This window comes from Phyllobates terribilis, unplaced genomic scaffold, assembly GCF_046119375.1.
Source record: "Phyllobates terribilis strain yellow unplaced genomic scaffold, ASM4611937v1 Scaffold_11__3_contigs__length_659146591, whole genome shotgun sequence".
NCBI classification, from domain to species: Eukaryota; Metazoa; Chordata; class Amphibia; order Anura; family Dendrobatidae; genus Phyllobates; species Phyllobates terribilis.
In genome coordinates, this window is record NW_027362771.1 from 584,987,860 (window position 1) to 585,009,012 (window position 21,153).

General features: G+C 50.8%; 1 protein-coding gene and 1 non-coding gene across 2 annotated transcripts; both read left to right on the top strand.

Moving 5' to 3' along the window:
* Positions 1-17,451: 17,451 nt before the first annotated feature.
* Positions 17,452-21,153, top strand: TRIR (telomerase RNA component interacting RNase). The gene is made up of 3 exons (XM_073654302.1): positions 17,452-17,986; positions 20,170-20,250; positions 20,618-21,153. The coding sequence occupies exons 1-3, from the start codon at positions 17,693-17,695 to the stop codon at positions 20,723-20,725; spliced, it is 483 nt and encodes a 160-aa protein (XP_073510403.1). The 5' UTR covers positions 17,452-17,692; the 3' UTR covers positions 20,726-21,153.
* On the top strand, positions 20,336-20,406 carry LOC141168051 (small nucleolar RNA SNORD41). The gene has a single exon (XR_012251806.1). It is a non-coding gene; the product is annotated as a small nucleolar RNA SNORD41 (small nucleolar RNA).

The following is a 21,153-nucleotide window of genomic DNA, read 5'->3' on the forward strand; positions in this document are numbered from 1 at the left end:
CCCGGCGTCCTCCTCCCGCTCTGCTGGCAGCGCGCGCTCCTTCCCGGCCACTGTGCTTAGGGCGCGCGCGCTCTCCCTCCCTCTTAAAGGGGCCGCGCGCGCCGTCCTAAGGAGTCCCCGGCCAATGGCCGGAGGACTTCACCATATATAAGGCACCTCCTCCAAAATGGAGGTGCCCGAGCAATGTTGTTGCACTGTTCACTACTCTGCTTCAGCCCTCAGGTCCCGTTGCCAGTTACCTGCCAGATACCTGCCAGATTCCTGCCAGCTTGCTGTCTTATTCCTGCCTGATTATCTGCTACCTGCCTGCTAGTCTGAGGTCCGACGGTCTGCCTTACTACTCCTGTCAGTCTGTCTAAGGACCAGCCTGTCCGCTCACCTGGGAGCGCACTCCAGCCACCTGCCTGCTTGCCTGAGGTCCGACGGTCTGCCTTCCAACTCCTGTCAGTCTGTCTATGGACCAGCTTGCCTGCTCACCTGGGAGCACACATCTGCTACCTGCTTGCTAGCCTACCTGGAGGCTCCGCCGTCACGTGCTGTGACCACCTGCCTGTCCAGTGACTCCTGCCCGCTCACCTGGGAGCGCTCATCTGCTGCCTGTCTGCTAGCCTACCTGGAGGCTCTGCCGTCACGTGCTGTGACCACCCGCCTGTCCAGAGACTTCTGCCCGCTCACCTGGGAGCGCTCTTCTGCCGCCTGTCTGTTGGTCTTCCTGGAGGCTCCGCCGTCACATGCTGTAACCACCCGTTCATCCAGAGACTCTCGCCTGCTCACCTGGGAGCTCACGTCTATCATCAGCCGCCACAGGTCGTACCAACCCTTTACCCAGAGACTGCCCCGGTCACTTGCCGTGACCATCTGCCCGTTCATCCAGAGACTGCCCCGGTCACTTGCCGTGACCATCTGCCCGTTCATTCAGAGACTGCCCCGGTCACTTGCCGTGACCATCTGCCCGTTCATTCAGAGACTGCCCCGGTCACTTGCCGTGACCATCTGCCCGTTCATCCAGAGACTGCCCCGGTCACTTGCCGTGACCTCCAGCCCGTTCACTCAGAGACTGTCCCGGTCACCTGCTGTGACTTCCTGCCCGTCTTCCCTGGTCGCCACCCGCTCCCTTACAAGGACCGCCCCCTTGTATAGTAGCTCAGAGGTTCCGCCTCCCAGACCCGTTACAGTTTGCTCGGGCCATGGAACCCGGTGGCACCCAAGCTCCCTCGCTCTCGGACCTGTGTCATGAACTGTCCCGTCAAAGGTCCCAACAGGAGTCCATCCTGGGTCACCTGCGGAATGTCAATACTCGCCTGGACACTCTGACTGCTCCACCAGCAACCTCCGCCAGTGCCATGTCTCGCAATCCGGCAGCTCCGCTGCCCACTAATACCATGGTATCCTACCCCGGACCCCGGCTTTCTGCACCTCCTCGCTTCGGAGGCGACTCCGCCCAGGCTCGGGGCTTCATAAATCAGTGCACCCTGCACTTTGAACTATTGTCCCACCAGTTTAACTCCGACCGAGCCAAAATTGCATTTATCATGTCCCATCTCACCGGGGAGGCCCTGGCCTGGCTAAATCCTCTATGGGAGAGAGGAGACCCCCTGGTGTCCAACCTGCCTGCTTTTCTCACGGCTTTCCGGAAAGTCTTCGACGAACCCGGATGGAAGACCTCATCCGCATCATCACTGCTACGCCTCCGTCAGGGAAGTCTCACCGTGGGCCAATATGCCATACGGTTCCGTACCCTTGCCTCGGAGCTGGCCTGGGATAACGACGCTCTGGTATCCGTCTTCTGGGAGGGTCTGTCCGGCCGTATTAAAGATGAACTTGCCGGTCGGGACATCCCTACCACTCTCGATGACCTAATAACTCTTGCCACCCGGATTGACCTACGGTTCCAGGAGCGTGCCAAAGAGGTCACCCGTGAGAGGAGGTTACCACGTCTAGCTCCTACTTTTCAGAAACCCGTCACTCCCTCCGTCTCTACCCAGGTACACTCTCCTGAGCCTATGCAGGTCGACCAGACCAAGATGGTCAAAACTCGTCAGGACTTACGCCGTGCCGAGGGGAGCTGCTTCTACTGTGGCAGTAAGGAGCACCGGATCCGTACCTGCCCGGAGAGGTCGGGAAACGCCTGTGTCTAGGTTCGCTCAGAGAGGTCGACCTAGACAAGAATAAATCCTCTCCATCTCTGCTGTTGTCAGTCTCAATCGTCTGCGGGGAGAACCGTTATTTCGAACTAGCCCAACTTGACTCTGGAGCAGCCGGGAATCTTATTTCACAGTCCCTGGTAGAGAAATACCGCATCCCCACCAAACCTCTGGCTGTACCCTTGTCTGTTGCTGCCGTGGATGGGGGTCTCTTACCACGCCCCATCCAACTCATCACCGAATCCATTACTCTGCAGGTGGGAATGCTGCATTCTGAGAGTATCTCCTTTCATGTTCTGCCTGGACTCTCCCACGCCCTCTTGCTAGGCCTACCTTGGCTCCAGAGACATGCACCCGTGCTTGACTGGCAGACCGGAGAAGTCCTTCGCTGGGGACAGGACTGCCATAAGACCTGTCTGGTTCACGTCCATCCCGTCCGTCCTTCTCCTACCCCAGCTAATCTACCTGGACTTCCGATTCCTTATTGGTCTTATGCTGATGTCTTTAATAAAAAGGAAGCAGAGACACTACCCCCTCATAGACCATACGACTGCCCTATCGACCTGTTACCTGGTACTACTCCTCCCCGTGGGCGTATTTATCCATTATCCGCTGCTGAGACCCGGTCGATGTCCGAATATATTGAGGAGAATCTGGCCAGGGGATTCATCCGGAAATCTACCTCCCCGGCGGGAGCAGGCTTCTTTTTCGTCAAAAAGAAGGACGGCTCTCTCCGTCCCTGTATAGACTATAGAGGCCTTAACCAGATCACGGTGAAGAATAAGTACCCCCTTCCGCTCATTCCGGAGTTATTTGATCGTCTGAGGGGGGCTAGAATCTTCACCAAACTGGACCTCCGTGGGGCGTACAACGTGGTCCGTATCCGTCAGGGGGATGAATGGAAGACGGCATTCAACACCCGGGACGGCCACTATGAATATCTGGTAATGCCCTTTGGTCTCTGTAACGCTCCTGCCGTCTTTCAAGAGTTGGTCAATGACATCTTCCAGGACCATCTCTACTCCTGCGTAGTGGTGTACCTGTACGACATCTTGGTCTTCTCTCCGGATCTCCAGACTCACCGGAGGGACGTTCGTCAGGTCCTGCTCAGGCTCAGGCAGAATCACCTCTTCGCTAAATACGAGAAGTGCCTCTTTGAGCAGACCTCTCTTACGTTTTTGGGCTACATTATTTCTCAGACCGGCCTACGAATGGATCCAGAGAAACTGTCTGCCATCGAGAAATGGCCTCGACCGGAGGGGTTGAAGGCCATTCAGCGATTCCTGGGCTTCGCTAACTACTACCGCCTCTTCATACCACACTTCTCTTCCCGGACTGCCCCAATTTCCGCGCTCACCCGTAAGGGTACTAATCCCAAAGAGTGGCCGCCCGAAGCAGAGGAGGCCTTTCTTTCCCTAAAACAGGCCTTCTCTTCCGCCCCGGTGCTGCATCGCCCGGACGGCAACAAGCAGTTCTTCCTGGAAGTTGACGCCTCCTCCTCTGGAGCCGGAGCGGTACTTACTCAAAAATCATCTTCCGGGAGAATGGTAACTTGTGGCTTCTTCTCCAAACTCTTCTCCTCTTCTGAGCGCAACTATTCCATAGGAGACCGAGAGTTATTGGCCATCAAGCTGGCGTTGGAGGAGTGGCGTTACCTACTCGAGGGGGCTCTTCACCCGGTAATAATTTACACTGACCACAAGAACTTGGCTTACCTCCAGCATGCCCAGAGACTTAACCCGCGCCAAGCCCGGTGGTCCTTGTTTTTTGCTCGCTTTGATTTTGTTCTTCATTTTCGCCCGGCTGACAAAAACGTCAAAGCAGACGCCTTGTCCCGATCCTTTCTGGTGTCCGATCTCGAGGAAGAACCTAAACATATCATCGATCCCGCCAGAGTAATGCAGGTGGCTCCCGTGAGTCTAAATCGTCTCCCTCCCGGTAAGACGTTCGTTTCAGTACCTGATCGGGAGAAGATCCTACACTGGGGCCATTCGTCTAAACTAGCTGGCCACGCCGGTCAGAAAAAGACCCTCCAGCTTATTGCCCGGCACTACTGGTGGCCTACCCTGCACAAGGACGTAATAGACTTTGTTTCTGCCTGTGTGTCCTGCGCCCGCAACAAAGTCCCGAGACAGCTGCCAGCCGGTCGCCTCCTTCCGCTTCCTGTGCCTGCTGCCCCCTGGCAGCATATTGCTATGGACTTCATAACTGATCTCCCCGTCTCCGCCGGTTGTACGGTCATTTGGGTGGTCGCTGATCGCTTTTCCAAGATGGCTCACTTTATTCCCCTGCCAGCCCTCCCGTCTGCACCCGAGCTGGCTAAAGACTTTATCCGCCACATCTTCCGTCTTCATGGCCTGCCCCTCCACATCGTGTCGGATCGTGGGGTACAGTTCACCTCACGTTTCTGGAGAGCCACTTGTAAACTGCTAGACGTCACCCTGGACTTCTCTTCCGCTTACCACCCACAGTCCAATGGTCAAGTGGAGCGGATCAATCAGAACCTGACCAGTTACCTCCGGCACTTCGTTAATGCCCATCATTCAGACTGGGTGGATCTCCTACCATGGGCCGAGTTCTCTTATAACAATCACGAGAGCGAATCCTCCTCCAAATCCCCGTTTTTTGTAGTCTTCGGTCAGCTTCCTCGGATTCCTTTTCCTGTCTCCACCTCTGTGGACAACCCGGCTGAGGAATCTCTCATTAGCAAATTTTCCTCCATTTGGGAGAGTACCCGATCCGCACTCCTTCAGTCGTCCGAACGGATGAAAAGACACGCTGACAAAAAACGCCTGGATCCTCCACAATTTCGTCCTGGAGATAAAGTCTGGCTCTCATCTAAATATGTCCGACTCAAGATACCTTCTTACAAGTTAGGGCCTCGGTTCATCGGTCCTCTGGAGGTCATCAGTCAGATCAACCCGGTGGCCTATAAATTGAAACTCCCGGCCAACTTACGGATCCCTAACTCCTTCCATGTATCTCTCCTCAAACCTGTGGTACTTAACTCTTTTTCCAAGTCTACAGGTACGCCTCCTGCTCCGGTTTCCGCTGAGGACGAGTTTGAGGTAGAGAACATTCTTGCCACCAAAAGGGTAAGAGGAAAGACCTTTTTTCTAGTAGATTGGAAGGGGTTTGGTCCTGAGGAGAGAACGTGGGAGCCCCGGGAGAACATCCATGCCCCTCTTATCCTAGCTAAATTTCTGTCTGGCCTAAAAAAGGGGGGGCCTAAAGGGGGGGGTACTGTAGCGCCGGCGTCCCTGCCCTCTGCTAGGCAGGGACGCTGTTCCCCTCACCTCTCTGCTCCGTGCCCGGCGTCCTCCTCCCGCTCTGCTGGCAGCGCGCGCTCCTTCCCGGCCACTGTGCTTAGGGCGCGCGCGCGCGCTCTCCCTCCCTCTTAAAGGGGCCGCGCGCGCCGTCCTAAGGAGTCCCCTGCCAATGGCCGGAGGACTTCACCATATATAAGGCACCTCCTCCAAAATGGAGGTGCCCGAGCAATGTTGTTGCACTGTTCACTACTCTGCTTCAGCCCTCAGGTCCCGTTGCCAGTTACCTGCCAGATTCCTGCCAGCTTGCTGTCTTATTCCTGCCTGATTATCTGCTACCTGCCTGCTAGTCTGAGGTCCGACGGTCTGCCTTACTACTCCTGTCAGTCTGTCTAAGGACCAGCCTGTCCGCTCACCTGGGAGCGCACTCCAGCCACCTGCCTGCTTGCCTGAGGTCCGACGGTCTGCCTTCCAACTCCTGTCAGTCTGTCTATGGACCAGCTTGCCTGCTCACCTGGGAGCACACATCTGCTACCTGCTTGCTAGCCTACCTGGAGGCTCCGCCGTCACGTGCTGTGACCACCTGCCTGTCCAGTGACTCCTGCCCGCTCACCTGGGAGCGCTCATCTGCTGCCTGTCTGCTAGCCTACCTGGAGGCTCTGCCGTCACGTGCTGTGACCACCCGCCTGTCCAGAGACTTCTGCCCGCTCACCTGGGAGCGCTCTTCTGCCGCCTGTCTGTTGGTCTTCCTGGAGGCTCCGCCGTCACATGCTGTGACCACCCGTTCATCCAGAGACTCTCGCCTGCTCACCTGGGAGCTCACGTCTATCATCAGCCGCCACATGTCGTACCAACCCTTTACCCAGAGACTGCCCCGGTCACTTGCCGTGACCATCTGCCCGTTCATCCAGAGACTGCCCCGGTCACTTGCCGTGACCATCTGCCCGTTCATTCAGAGACTGCCCCGGTCACTTGCCGTGACCATCTGCCCGTTCATTCAGAGACTGCCCCGGTCACTTGCCGTGACCATCTGCCCGTTCATCCAGAGACTGCCCCGGTCACTTGCCGTGACCTCCAGCCCGTTCACTCAGAGACTGTCCCGGTCACCTGCTGTGACTTCCTGCCCGTCTTCCCTGGTCGCCACCCGCTCCCTTACAAGGACCGCCCCCTTGTATAGTAGCTCAGAGGTTCCGCCTCCCAGACCCGTTACATCCTGGGAGTCCTGCCTCCCCCTGCCCACTCATACTGTAATCCTGGGAGTCCTGCTTCCCCCTGCCCACTCGACTAGAAATCCTGGGAGTCTTGCTTCCCCCAGCCCACTCATACAGAAATCCTGGGAGTCCTGCTTCTCCCTGCTCACTCATACAGAAATCATGGGAGTCCTGCTTCTCCTGCCCACTCGACCAGAAATCCTGGGAGTCCTGCTTCCTCCTTCCTACTTGTTCAGAAATCCTGGGAGTCCAGCTTCCCCCTGCCCACTCGTACAGAAATCCTGGGAGTTCTGCCTCCCCCTGCCCACTCCTACTGTAATCCTGGGAGTTCTGCCTCCCCCTGCCCACTCGACCAGAAATCCTGGGAGTCTTGCTTCCCCCACCCCACTCATACAGAAATCCTGGGAGTCCTGCTTCCCCCTGCCCACTCATACAGAAATCCTGGGAGTCCTGCTTCTCCTGCCCACTCATACAGAAATCCTGGGAGTCCTGCTTCTCCTGCCGACTCGACCAGAAATCTTGGGAGTCCTGCTTCTCCCTGCCAACTTATACAGAAATCCTGGGAGTCCTGCTTCTCCCTGCTCACTCATACAGAAATCCTGGGAGTCCTGCTTCCCCCTGCCCACTCGTACAGAAATCCTGGGAGTCCTTCTTCTCCCTGCCCACTCGACCAGAAATCCTGGTAATCCTACTTCCCCCTGCCCACTTATACAAAAATCCTGGGAGTCCTGCTTCCTCCTTCCTACTTGTTCAGAAATCCTGGGAGTCCAGCTTCCCCCTGCCCACTCGTACAGAAATCCTGGGAGTCCTGCCTCCTCCTGCCCACTCGACCAGAAATCCTGGGAGTCTTGCTTCCCCCAGCCCACTCATACAGAAATCCTGGGAGTCCTGCTTCCCCCTGCCCACTCATACAGAAATCCTGGGAGTCCTGCTTCCCCCTGCCCACTCATACAGAAATCCTGGGAGTCCTGCTCCCCCCCCTGCCCACTCATACAGAAATCCTGGGAGTCCTGCTTCCCCCTGCCCACTCGTACAGACAGCCTGTGAGTCCTGCTTTTCCCTGCCTACTCGTACAGACAGCCTGTGAGTCCTGCTTTTCCCTGCTTACTCGCATGAAAAATTTAGGAGGAAGCTCTGCTCTTAATGGCCCTGCAGTCCCTTCATCTCTCTACAAGATGAGAATAACCTTTCCTACAGACATTTATTCACTATGTACCAATCTCTATACATTTGACTTATGGACTTTATGTTTCTAATTGAAGGCATGACAGTCCGAGCGGAGTCTTTGCCTTGTAGAGATTCATCCCTCTTGTTGGTGCAGTTGGCGAACTGTTCCTCAGAGACCTGGCCGCACATGGGACCATTTTTCCTGGACTGGTCTTCCAAAGACGTCGGACAGGTGAGTATTCCCCCTCCACGTTAGCCCCTATCTGGACCCTTCCCTGGGGTTTATGTCTACCTAGAGGTTTATTTCTGGTGGTACCCGTACTCCTGCTGGGCAAGGGGCCCTGCTCCTTTTATAATAATAATAATAATAATAATATTAATTTATATAGCGCCAACATATTCCGCAGCGCTTAACAATTCACAGGTTCATATACAACAGTCATATGTAACATAGCTAAAGATAATACAATAGTTACAGCAAAAATAATGACAACCCTGCTCGTAAGAGCTTACAATCTACAATGAGGTGGGGGTGACACAACGGACAATGGCTTATTTACAAGGATGGTCCAGCAATCTTGAGGGGATGAGGGATAGATGAAGGCTGCATGAGCTTATCACCAGCCAGTATCTGTAGTGCTTTTGGATGCGGTGGAGACTTATGTTTGGAGAAATAAGGGATGGGCTATAAGAATATAAAAGGACTTCGATTAGGGAAGGTGATAGGCTGCTTTAAACAGGTGTGTTTTTAGGGAGCGCCTAAAACTGTGTAAGTTGTGGTTCATCCTAAGTTCTTGGGGTAGAGCATTCCAGAGAATAGGTGCAGCTCGGGAGAAGTCTTGAAGCCTCTTTACCTGCTTCCTGACCACTTTTATCTCTCTTCTGCTCTATGTACCCAATTCCCGCACTTTTGTTTAGTTGAGGACTATATCGGACCCTCCACCTCTCTAGGCACCCAATGTCACGCCATGTGTGGGAAAGACTTAGTGTAACACAGAGGGAAAAGGGAGCCCAGACACTAGGGAAAGGGGGAAGTGGAGACCTCCTATTCTGATCTGGTGTCACCCTGTCCCAACTACCTTCCCTATATTGCCTCTTCAGCAAACGTCGCACGCGTGCCTCACCCTGCTCTCCCTGGCGTATGGCTACGGCTAGGGATGGGAGGAGATGAGCACTAGTCAACCTCCACTAAACTCTTTAGACAACAAGGGTAGACAAAACAGGGGGAAACGGCTTAGCGTTAGATGAACTCCAAATAAGCGCACAGCCACAAGCTCCAGAGAGGACAAAGTACTGCTCCTGCTAAGCTTCATAAATAGAAATGAGTATAGTCGGCGACTCTCTCTCAGACACACCAGGTATATATACACCCAGGCCAGAGAGCTAACTAGCAAGAGAGAGGTAGTCGCTCGGTCCTAAAGACAGCCCTTATCTAAGAAACTGTCTGCAATGCCAAACGTAGAGACCTCCTGCAACCAACTGCAGGGCGACTGTCTGTCACATCTGACACACCCGTGACACCCTATACGGCACAGACCTCATCCACATCTGAGCCTCTCTTGCAGACTTCTGCACCCGGGTGCCTGACTACTCTAGCCCCTGACATTCCTGGCGGCCAGGCCCCTATCTTCATCCTGCACCCACAGCTTCTCTCCTCATGTCTAGAATGTATCGGTGGCTTCTTTTGGTGAGCCAGTCAGTGGTGGGGGCATGGTTATACAGAGCTTATAATTATGGAGGACTAGTTGGCTGCAGGTTTACTAGTCATATAGTGATCATCTCCTGCTGATAAAACTGTGATTTTATCAAAACTAAAGCAAGTAGCCACGTAAGTGACACATGACTGGAATCAGGGTATCTGCCCCTACATTATAGTGCTCTCAGATTAGGTGACAAATGGTGACAGATTCTCTTTAACAGGCTTTTGTGTATCCCGCAGTAGAAAATGTCCCCATGTTTCCTAAAAACAAGCCCCCAATCTGTGCAGATGGCCTCTCTAGATTCTTGTGGTAACAAATCTTCACAAATATGACGTCAAAATATGTCAATTAAACGTCAGCTGTGCGCACCATGAATGTCAGAGATTGCCCGAGTCACATTACGGCAGGATGGTCACTGATCTCATACGCCCGGCGGTCACATTTCATACAATACCTGCTTTTACCTCGAAGGGTAATTCCAACTCTTTCAAGGCATCTTTTTGCGGGTAGGTTCTCCAACTCTACCGCCCCTATGAACACATCGACAGAAGGTTTAGGTAACAGATCTGAGAAAGTATCTGCATCGTCATCCTTGCCTTCTTATAGAACTAGCCCGCCCTTAAAGTGACTCGGCACCGCATAGGGTTATAATAATAATAATTTTTATTTATATAGCGCCGACATATTCCGCAGCGCTTTACAATTAAGCGGGGACATGTACAGACAATAAGTTCAATACAAGGTAAGACAGGTTAAACTGTTACATTAGGAGTGAGGTCCCTGCTCGCAAGGCAATGGGGGGACACAATAGGTGAAAAGTGCTTGTTCTTTCAGGTCTGGCAATTATAATAAGTCGGGATTTTCATATAAAGCTGTATGATCCGGTCATCAGCCAGTATGTTTAAGTGCAATACTCAAGTACCGAGTGCAGTTATCTTGTGCATGGAGGGTGTGGAGACAGATAAAGAGAAGGGAACAGATTCTGAATAATATTTAGAAGGAGGGAACAGGATAAAGTTAATTTACTGAGTAGCTAAGCTGGTAGGCTTGTTTAAAGAGATGTTTTTTTAAAGCGCGCTTGAAGACGTGGGGGCTAGGCATCAGTCGGATCGTCTGGGGTAGAGCATTCCAGAGAGCTGGTGCAGCACCAGAGAAGTCTTGGAGACGGAGGTCCGAGGTTCAGATTATGGGGGGATGTTAGTCTTAGGTCATTTGTAGAACGGAGGGCACGTGTAGGGCGATAGACAGAGATGAGAGAGGAGATATAAGGTGGTGCAGAACTGTGGAGAGCTTTGTGGGTGAGAGCAATGAGTTTATATTGGACCCTGTAGCGGACGGGCAACCAGTGTAAAGACTGGCACAAGATGAAGGCATCGGTGAAGCGGCTGGACAGAAATACGACCATGGCTGCCGCATTCAGGACGGATTGGAGAGGAGAAAGTTTGGTAAGAGGGAGACCGATCAGAAGAGAGTTGCAGTAGTCCAGACGAGAGTGAATGAGAGTGACAGTCAGAGTTTTAGCAGTTTCAAAGGTGAGAAAAGGTCGGATTCTGGAGATGTTTTTAAGATGCAGGTGACAAGAGCGAGTGAGTGATCGGATATAGGGAGTAAAGGAAAGGTGGTTAGTGTCGAATATGATCCCAAGGCAGCAGACGTGCTGCTTGGGAGTTATGGTTGAAGCCTCCAAGGTAATTTCAATGTTAGGTAGGGTTGGGTTAGTAGAGGGGAGAAACACAAAAAGTTCAGTTTTGGAGAGATTCAGTTTAAGATAGAGGGAGGACATGATGTTAGAGACAGAGGACAGACAATCACTGGTATTTTGTATTAGGGTAGGGGTGATGTCAGATGAAGAGGTGTATAGTTGGGTGTCGTCAGCATAGAGATGATACTAGAAACCCAAATCTGCTGATTGTTTATCCAATAGAGGCAGTGTATAGAGAGAAGAGGAGGGGGCCTAGGACTGAGCCCTGCGGGACCCCGATAATAAGGGGACAAGGAGAGGAAGAGGAGCCGGCAAAAGATACAGTGAAGGAGGAGGAGAACCAGGAGAGAACAGTGTCCTTGAGGCCTATAGTGCGGAGCATAGTGAGGAGGATCTGGTGATCCACAGTGTCGAATCCTGCAGAGAGATCCAGGAGATCAGCAGGGAGCAGTGACCATTGGATTTAGCTGTTAGTAGATCATTAGAGACTTTAGTGAGGGCAGTTTCAGTAGAGAGTAAAGAGCGGAAACCAGATTGTAAAGGGTCAAGAAGAGAGTTATCTGAGAGATAGCGGATTAGGCGGGAATGGACCAGGCGTTCCTGGAGTTTAGAGATGAAAGGAAGGTTAGAGACAGGTCTGTAGTTAGCAGTGCAGTTCTGGTCCAGGGATGGCTTTTTAAGTAAAGGGGTTATGATGGCATATGTAAATGAGGAGGGAAAGATACCTGAAGAAAGAGAGAGGTTAAATATTTTAGTCAGGTGAGTGGTGACCACTGGTGAGAGGGACTGCAGGAGATGTGAGGGAATGGGGTCACTGATAGACCAGTAACTGGATACAATACAGCGCATGAAGATAACAGTAGTGACAGGAAGGTTTATAGAGTGATTTCCCAATACACTTCTGATATTGTGCTGGGGGAATACCCACTGCTTCCAATCTATTCCAGTCCTGATCAAATCTGCCCCCCATATATAAGCTTAGAGTCGCCATAGACAGGAGAAGCTGGTAATGTGCAGCCGCAGCCCCTTCACAGCAGCCTCCATAAGGTACGGCCGTTATTCTGTGACTACACACAATGATGGATGCCAATCAGAACTCGGTTAGGCTCAGAAAAGCGCAGAACTCCGCAGACCAGTCACGTCTGTAAATTGAAGATTTAACATGCCCCGTGTTGTGTCCGCACAGCAGCCGCGTACAGGAGCTGCATGCTATACACTTGCACTAGTCTGGCCTGTTAATTGGACCACAATGACACATGCTGTGATTTTTACCAGGTGGGCCTGAGGTCTGTGTGTTAAATAACCAGCGTGCACTCGCACATAGGCTAACATTGGTCCGCGTGTCGTCTGCTGCACCAAAGTCCTGTTTGAGCTGACAAGTACATGTTTTCTTTCCCTCATCAATCGTAAAGGAGGAAACCAGTCGGGAGGCAAAGAGGGCTGGTCTGGGGCAGATCTGAGAGCCCCTTGTTAGGTCGGGATTGGGGTCAATCAGGGCCAGGATAGTCAATAGGGTCCTGTAGTGTGAATGCCCGGACTAGCTGCTGAAAGGCCACCTGAACATGGAGTCACATAAGAGGCTTCATGGACTCTCAGGATGGGTGAGGTTGCTCCATACTCTCTCCCATTATTTTTCATGTTAAGGATATGCATCTGGAAGCAAACAGGGTCTTCTACATTACGGACCACCGACTATAGGATAATCACCAATCCGTCCAGTGTTAAATCTGTATTGCCAGTTGTAGCAGCATTATAATTGTGCAACCTTCTGGAAGCATTTATATTGCACTCTACAAGTTTCCTACTTTTCAGCAGAATGCATCAGTGTATGTTTTAGTGCATGTTTATCCTGTTAAATTATTTTTCATGAAATTAAAGTGCATTGGGTTTATAAAAAAAAAAGTACCATTGTCCGTAAAGGAGGATTTGACCTGTTTGCCTTTTGGAGGGTCTTTTTTGTTTTTGGACCACTGACTGTGAGACTGACAACTGTCAGCTTGATGACTCTTCCTTATGAGTGTTCAGCTGCTTAATCAGGGGGCTTTTTATCCTGCGAGGGGTCAAGCTTTTTGATATATTTTAACATAGCAGATTCAAAGTTATGTTTTAATAGACTCACATTTTGCTTCCCTGTAATAAATTAGTAGTGAGTGGATTTGGTTGACATAAGGATGTGGGGATCGTCCCTCCTTTCCCAAACATTTCATGCATCTTTTTAAGAATGGCTGAAGATGCATCATTTTACAACCAGCCAATCAGAGCGCTGGCTCACCAATATATGCAAATGAGCTGGTGGCAAAAAGAAACAACCAATGATTTTTCAAATAATGTCTCCTAAATATTCAGCAGGGGCGGGTCCATTTGTCAGCAGGGAAGGGTCCTTTTGTCAGTAGATCCTTTTGTCAGCAGGGGAGGATCCTTTTGTCAGCAGGGGCGGGTCTTTTTGTCAGTAGATCCTTTTGTCAGCAGGGGCGGGTCCTTTTGTCAGTAGATCCTTTTGTCAGCAGGGGCGGGTCCTTTTGTCAGTAGATCCTTTTGTCAGCAGGGGTGGGTCCTTTTTTCAGCAGGGGCGGGTCCTTTAGTCAGTAGATCCTTTTGTCAGCAGGGGCGGGTCCTTTTGTCAGCAGGGGCGGGTCCTTTTGTCAGTAGATCCTTTTGTCAGCAGAGGCGGGTCCATTTATCTGCAGATCCATTGGGTCCATTGGTCAGCAGTGGAGGGTCCTTTTGTCAGCAGGAGTGGGTCAATTTGTCAGCAGGGGCCGGTCCTTTTGTCAGCAGGGGCGGGTCAATTTGTCAGCAGGGGAGGGTCCTTTTGTCAGCAGATCCGGTCCATTTGTCAGCAGGGGTGGGTCCATTTATCAGCAGGGGTGGATCAATTTGTCAGCAGGGGAGGGTCCTTTTGTCAGCAGGGGTGGATCAATTTGTCAGCAGGTCACTTTTGATTTTTTTTAGTCTCCTTAAGGTAATAAACTCTGCATTCCGGGCACATAAATAGAGCTAAGGTTTTCCTGTATAATTGTGTGCGGAGCAGAGATTCGCTTACACACCAACACATTTCTAATGTCTGTTTCTGGATTTGATAGAAAAGATCTCTATGCAGGAAACACCCATCCACCATTCAGTGCAGACTTATCAGTGGTAAAAAATACCGACCTCAGGAGGCTGGATTAGAAAAGACTACTAAAAACTTTGAAAAAAAATATTTTTATTTTTTTTGTGGGGGGTGGGTCCAACTAGAAACGTCTGGGACAGCAGATCCCACCCAGGGTTATTATTACAAATAAATAATAAAGTGCACAACAGTTGGGTACAGTGGGAAGGCTCCTGGTGTACCTGACACTGGTCACCAATACATTTCACAGAAAAGGATCAGAAATCTCCGTATAACTAGAGTTCTGTTTGGTCTACAATTTTCAACATTCCAGAAAAAGGAATTTAGAGCCACATATCCATGTCCCCCTCCTTATTTCTGACAGCCCCCCGACAGTGCCCCAAACTCAAGACATTTGCAAGTTCCAATGGTGGGACCCGCATCTAGCAGACATTTATGGCATATCTTGGCAATATGTCTGGTTCTGACCTGGGATCTAATACTAAGGCCAGGTTCACACATTCAGTATCTGCTCAGTGTCATGGAGATATTAAGAAAAGTATTAATTTCTCCCAAACCCCTCATTCCCTCTCCCCTATAGTAATTGTCAAAGGACCAAGAGCTAACACTTGGACCATCTGCTCCTATGCAAATTGACACACACAGCAGTAGTGACTTGTAAACAAATGCCAGCCAAGAGGTGCTACAACCCAATTAAAATGCGAGTGTATTTTCCCCTGGCAGAGGCAGGGGATAATAAGACACAGGCTTGCAACAATTTACATGTAGCTGAGGAAGTTTTATTCCCAGGACGTCAAAGGGAATTTAACAGAGGTCTCCAGACGTTTGGGCACCGACACGAAATATAGAATATTGTAAGTTCCATAATTACGATAATAATGGGATCTATATTTTTAGTGACAGGGTCAGCTAGGGAACAATATGGATATTTTCCCGTCGCTGTAAGCCCCTCCGGGGAGCTGTAGTGCAAAAGCACCAGAATAACGGATCGCAGCTACGCCGTGGGTGGTCTCTAAAGAAAGGTAAAATCATTACGGAAAATATGGTATCACTTTCGGGCCTCTATGATCTACCAACAGTAAGTTATCACAAAAAACAGATATCTTAATAAAAATGTGCAGGCTGGAGACCTGCAACGCAACGGATCCTGTTTGATAACAGTCTAATCAATCGGAGTGTCTCCCCTCCACCTATACTGAGTCGTCCCTGCGAACTGTATAGAGCAAGTTCCCTCTTTAATCCTTATTATTTTGTGTAACTGCCTATGTATTGTATTGTCCCCTTTGTAAAATCTTTGTATATTTTTCATAACACTGCCTCCTTTTTGGATTAAATATAAAATTTAATAGTCCTGTTTTTTTTTGCTCTGTAATCATTCCCTCCCTCAAAGCCATATACGCTACCAGGCATCCGGCCAGGCCTGTATAATATTTCAAATTCGGCCAGTGGTGGCAGCAAATAATAATAATTGGGCTATCGTGAAGCTGATAGTGACCATACTGAGGCGTATACACATATTCCACGCGTTGGAATCTGGAGGTGTGACGCCATACACTCACTGGTTGCTTGCCGATACCTATGTAGTGAGTAGTCTGGATCGTGTGCTTGCGTATCCCTGACGAAATCCTAACAAAGTGACGGCAACAGTGAGATATTGCGTGATCTCCCCGGTGTCGCCCCTGTTGCTGTGAAACCTTGACAGTCAGTATTTTCCATCAGTATTTGTAAGCCAAAACCAGGAGTAGGTGATAAATACAGAAATGGTGACGAGTTTCTATTATACTTTTCCTCTAATTGTTCCACTCCTGATTTTGACCAAATACTGAACATGTGAACATGGCCTAATGGTCTTGTCTAGGCATATAATGACCTAACATCAATATCAGAATGGTGGGGGTGTCGGACCCCAACTGACCTGATATTGATGAAATCTATTAAGATTAGGTCATCAATATTGGATGACTGGACAACCCCTTTAAAGGGAATCGGTCACCAGATTGCTATGTAATCTGAGAGCAGCATAATGTAGGGGCTGAGACCCTGATTCCAGTGATGTGTCACTTGTTGGGCTGCAAGTAACTGTTTTCTCAGCTGCAGATTTAGCAGAGCTCTGAAGGCTGAGCCCTGTATAACCCCGCCCACACCACTGATTGGCTGCTTTCTATGTACACTGTATATTGACAGAAAGCTGCCAATCAGCAGTGGGGGCGGAGTTATACAGAACAGCAGGACAAGAAGGCACAAGACACCTAGTCCTGTAGTGATAATCTCCTGCTGATAAAACACTGATTGTATTGAAACAGAAACACACAGCCCAGTAAGTGACACATCGCTGGCATCAGGGTCTCAGCCCCTACATCAAGGTGCTTTCGGATTGCATAGCAAAAATCTTCTGACGGATTCCCCTTAATATAGGAGTTAGAATACATTTAGGTGGTATCGGGTATATTATTACAGATGACCCTCCGTGCAGCTGCTGCGATCCAGCCCTCTCTGCAGTGAGCTCCACTATTCCTGGGCCGTCCATTACATTATGGCCCAGTTCATGCTCACTGGCTGGTACACTATGGCTTAATGAAGGCTTATCTGGAGAAAGCTCCGGCACTTTGTGCTATTTTTATATTGCAATTAATAAAAGTTGCATTTTATTATCGCATTTTGGAATATAAAACATCACACTCAGCGCTGATTGGTCAGTTTTGATAGCATTCGACTTTTCTGGAATGTGAACAAGTCTCAGTCAGCGACACCATTTTGAATTGTGGGCGGGGCTTTGAAGGGAGGGGCGTGGCCATGACGGAACGCAGCCGACAGAATCGATCATCAATTACACCACGAAAGTGGCGGAAATTACAGCAGAATCGTCCCCATAGTTGTCATCATTTGTGCTGCACATTATGGGGATTCTGTGGGTTGCGCTCCGTCACGCCGCTCCCCATGAAGCTCCGCCAGAGCGCAGCGGCTGCAACGAAGCGTCTCAGGAGCCGCTGCCAGCTAGACGCAAGCGCACTGCGCAGAGAAATGAAGGAGATCCCGCCCCTTCCGGTGACATCATCCCCTCAGGAGCCTCGATTCTAGGCGCAAGCGCTGTCGAATGTACAAGACCCCGCCTCTTCCGGTGACATCATACCCCTCAGGAACTAGGCGCAAGCGCAGTCGAATGCATGAGACTCCGCCCCTTCCGGCGACATCTTCCCCTCACAGTAGCCACTCCACTCTAGACCCTCCCGTTTCCTTTTCCTCCAGTAGAAGCTGGCCGCCATTTTATTACCGCTCACCCGGTTTTCGCCTTTTTTTTTTATTGTTTTTTTGTGGGTGTGGGCGACGGAGTAACGGGAGGCTTTATGCTGCTGCTCCGCTGTCTCTAAAGTGGCCACTCATCGTGTGAAAATGGCGGAAAGGAGTCCGCGGCCTGGTGCGAGGGAAGACGCCGCGGGAGAAGAGGAGGAGGCCGCGGAGGTAGAACAGGACGAAGAGGCCGCGGACTCCCCTCCTCCCCCGCCGCCCGGGGCCGAGGCCTCCTCTTCCGCCGGCCTCCCCTCAGGCTCCGGGCTGAACCTCTTCGCTAATGACGGCAGCTTCCTGGAGCTTTTCAAGAAGAAGATGGAGGCGACCGGGAGCCAGGAGGAGAGCAGGGAGCCGGAGGAGCGGAAGAAGCCGGACAAACGGACGCCTGCCATCTTAGTAAGATCCCATGCACGGCGCAGAACTACAAGGCCCAGCATGCCCTGCAGGAGTGCGCGCTGCCCGGGGATGCTGGGACTTGTAGTCCTCATCCTCTGCGCTGCAGGAAGGCCGGGTGACCGGAGCAGCCATGGCGGGAGGCACGTCCCATCCCCTGCTAGATACTGACCCTAATGATCGGCTCCTCTGTTGTTCCTCCTGGAAATGTAGTGGACGACCCCTTTGTCCCTGAGGCTATCGGCCCCCTGTACACATTGTACGAGGACCGACGTCCGGAGAGAGCCGCCTCTTATGTGACGTGTACAGGGCTGTGGTGCGGGGACACTTGATGACACAGACCCGTGATTGCAGTTGTGTTGGGCTGACCTCCCTACGGGGCCGCTGACCTCCCTACAATAAATGGGCGTCCAGTTATGTAATGGAGATAAAATTCACCTTCCCCCTTATCTACCAGCAGTAGGACCCCCACGATCAGTAACTTATCGCCCATCCTGCATATTCACTTACCAACCCCTTTAACGAGTGCCGGTTGGCTAGGTACCAGTGTTTCGGGGCTCGTTCACTGGGCCATGTTCACACGTTCAGTATTTTACATAAGTATTTGTAGCCAAAACCAGGATTGGGTGATAAATACAAAAGTGGTGATGAGTTTCTATTATACTTTTCCTCTGATTGTTCCTCACCTGATTTTGACTTACAAATACTGATGTAAAATACTGACTGTGGCCTAACAATGGAAGTCATCAGCTGGAATATTTACACCAGTAGTTAACTTGTCTGCACACTGATTGGACGGTGTCGGTGTGCAGGCACCACCTCTGTCTATAGAAATGAGCGGATCCTGGTCCGGCAGCCACATCAGTATCTGGGGAACTATGCGAGCTGCCTCCTGCGTGCTGGCCGGCACAATGTCACGTGTGAATGCGTCACTCCAGATCTACACATTAAGTATCTGGGATTTCAGGAAGAAGAATAGATCATTGTCTTCCCATCATTATCACCTGTTCACTGGGTCAGTGATTAGATTGTGCTCAGTGCGGGTTCGGTCACAGCTCCCAGGAGAAAATACTCCATTGGGATGGAGCAGAGGTGAACTTGCGTCCCCTCTCCATTCTTTTAACTGCTAAAGATGAGTACATGTAGCTTTTTCCTGCAGTTACATAAATAATCATGTCCGAGCCCAGGTATCAGTAGGGGTCTCGTGACCCTGAGGGGTGGGTGACAGCATTTTATGGCAGGAATACGTTAAGCTCCTGATGAATAAACCAGTGATCGCCCCATGTAGTAGAGCATCAGATATGGAGAGTAATCAGACAGAGCACCTTCAGTAAATATGCAATGCTGGTGTCCAGTAGGCGGTGCTAAGCCTGGCAAGTGCTCAGTGTCTAGTCAGTAACTCCTCCCCCTTAGTCTTGATTGTTCTGCAGAGAGATCTCACGTGCCACACTGTCTGGAGACTAAGCCCATGCAGCGTTCAGCCATGTCTGTGACATCCTGCCTGCGTGGCCCGTCTGGGAGAAGATAGTGATATAGGACAACACTTGAGTTGTGAATCAGGACCTGGTGGGAGGCACAGGGCGGGGTTTATTCAGAAGACCGCCCACTAGACATCTTAGATCTCATTTGCATCTTTGCTGAATTTTTGAACTGTGACACAGGAAGGTTTTCACCTCTTTGCCGGCTCATCACTTACTGGTTTAAAGGGCAGGAAGGAGCGGAGTCTTTTATAAAGACCAAGTATTTACTAGCACATGTGGGGAGGGGGATTGCAGGTGCTGACACGGACCGGTCCTTCACTCCAAGCTAGTGTGATCAGAGGGTAACTTTTGGGTGTGAGTAGTGTATTGGGTGCTACTATCAGGAGACTGGGCACTATCACAGCGGGAGCTCAGATAAGTCAAATGACGGTGTTTTCACATTTCCATAACATTGCGCGGCTCTTTTGAATGTTTCTCGGATGAATACGTGTCTGTACATGGTGTGAAGGATGCCGCCACCATAATCCTTACCCCCCCCCCACCATTCGTAGGCTCTGGTGAAGGAAGGGTGGCGTTGTGTGGGGGTGGGGAGTGTCTCGTGCCTGTCTAACCCAGGCCTCCCTTATATTCTGTCATATAGAGGGACTCAGAGAGGCTGCCAGGGCTCGTATAACGGTTGCAGTCTTCTGTCCCTTCCACCCCCAGGTGGGCAAGCGTAGAGGAGGGGCAAAGCTGGCACTGAAGACGGGCATGGTCACCAAGAAGCCAAAGATGGAGGAAGATGAGGTGAGAAACGTTTGTAATGAAATGCTGAGATGTGAAGATGGAATGACGAGGCGTAGGGGATATACACGGGTAATGTCCGAGCCTCCTGGAAGTGATGCACAAAGCCGTGGCCTGACGTCTGCTGGAGGTGTATTGTATTCATACTGTCTGATCCAGCGAGGCTCAGTGTGTGTATATCTATCTATGTATATATCTCTCCATCTCATCTCTCTATACATCCATCATGGAGGGCTTTTTACGTTTCTTGCAGTAAAGCAGTGCACCCCCACACCTGTGACCTTATAGTAGGGGGGGCCCTCATATAGTGAAGCACGGATCAGTATCCCTTGTGTTGTAACTTTAAGTTTCTTCTTCCTCTGTCTTCCAGATCCTGACACATAAGGGTGGAGCGTGGGCACAGTACATGGCGGAGGTGAAAAAATACAAAGCTCATCAGTGCAGTGATGATGACAAAACACGGCCACTGGTGAAATAACCCGGAGCCCCACGGACTTTTGCTGGCTGCAGCCTCTGGGAACGGCTCGGCCTGGAATATATATTACCGGACCCTACACTTTACTACAAGCTCCTCTCATGTCCTATGGATTATGTAATGCTGAGCCCTGTATGGACTCCTTATAAAGAGAAAGACTTTCCTTGTGGGTTCTTCACACCGAGCCAGTGGTGCACAAGCCCTAACCCTCACCGGAGAGTGAACCTGCCCTCTGAGGTTAAAGGGGGCAGCGCTGACCCCAATATGTCTGCTGCTGCCGCAAGAAGGAATTCATCTTGTCTTATATATGCTTTTGTTTTTATTTTTTTCCCCCGTGTGGGGCACTGTTCAGTTTCCACATCAGTTTTGTAAGAATCCTTGTGTTATATCCTTGCATAGATTGTTTTATTAAACTAAACGTTTGCTCCGAA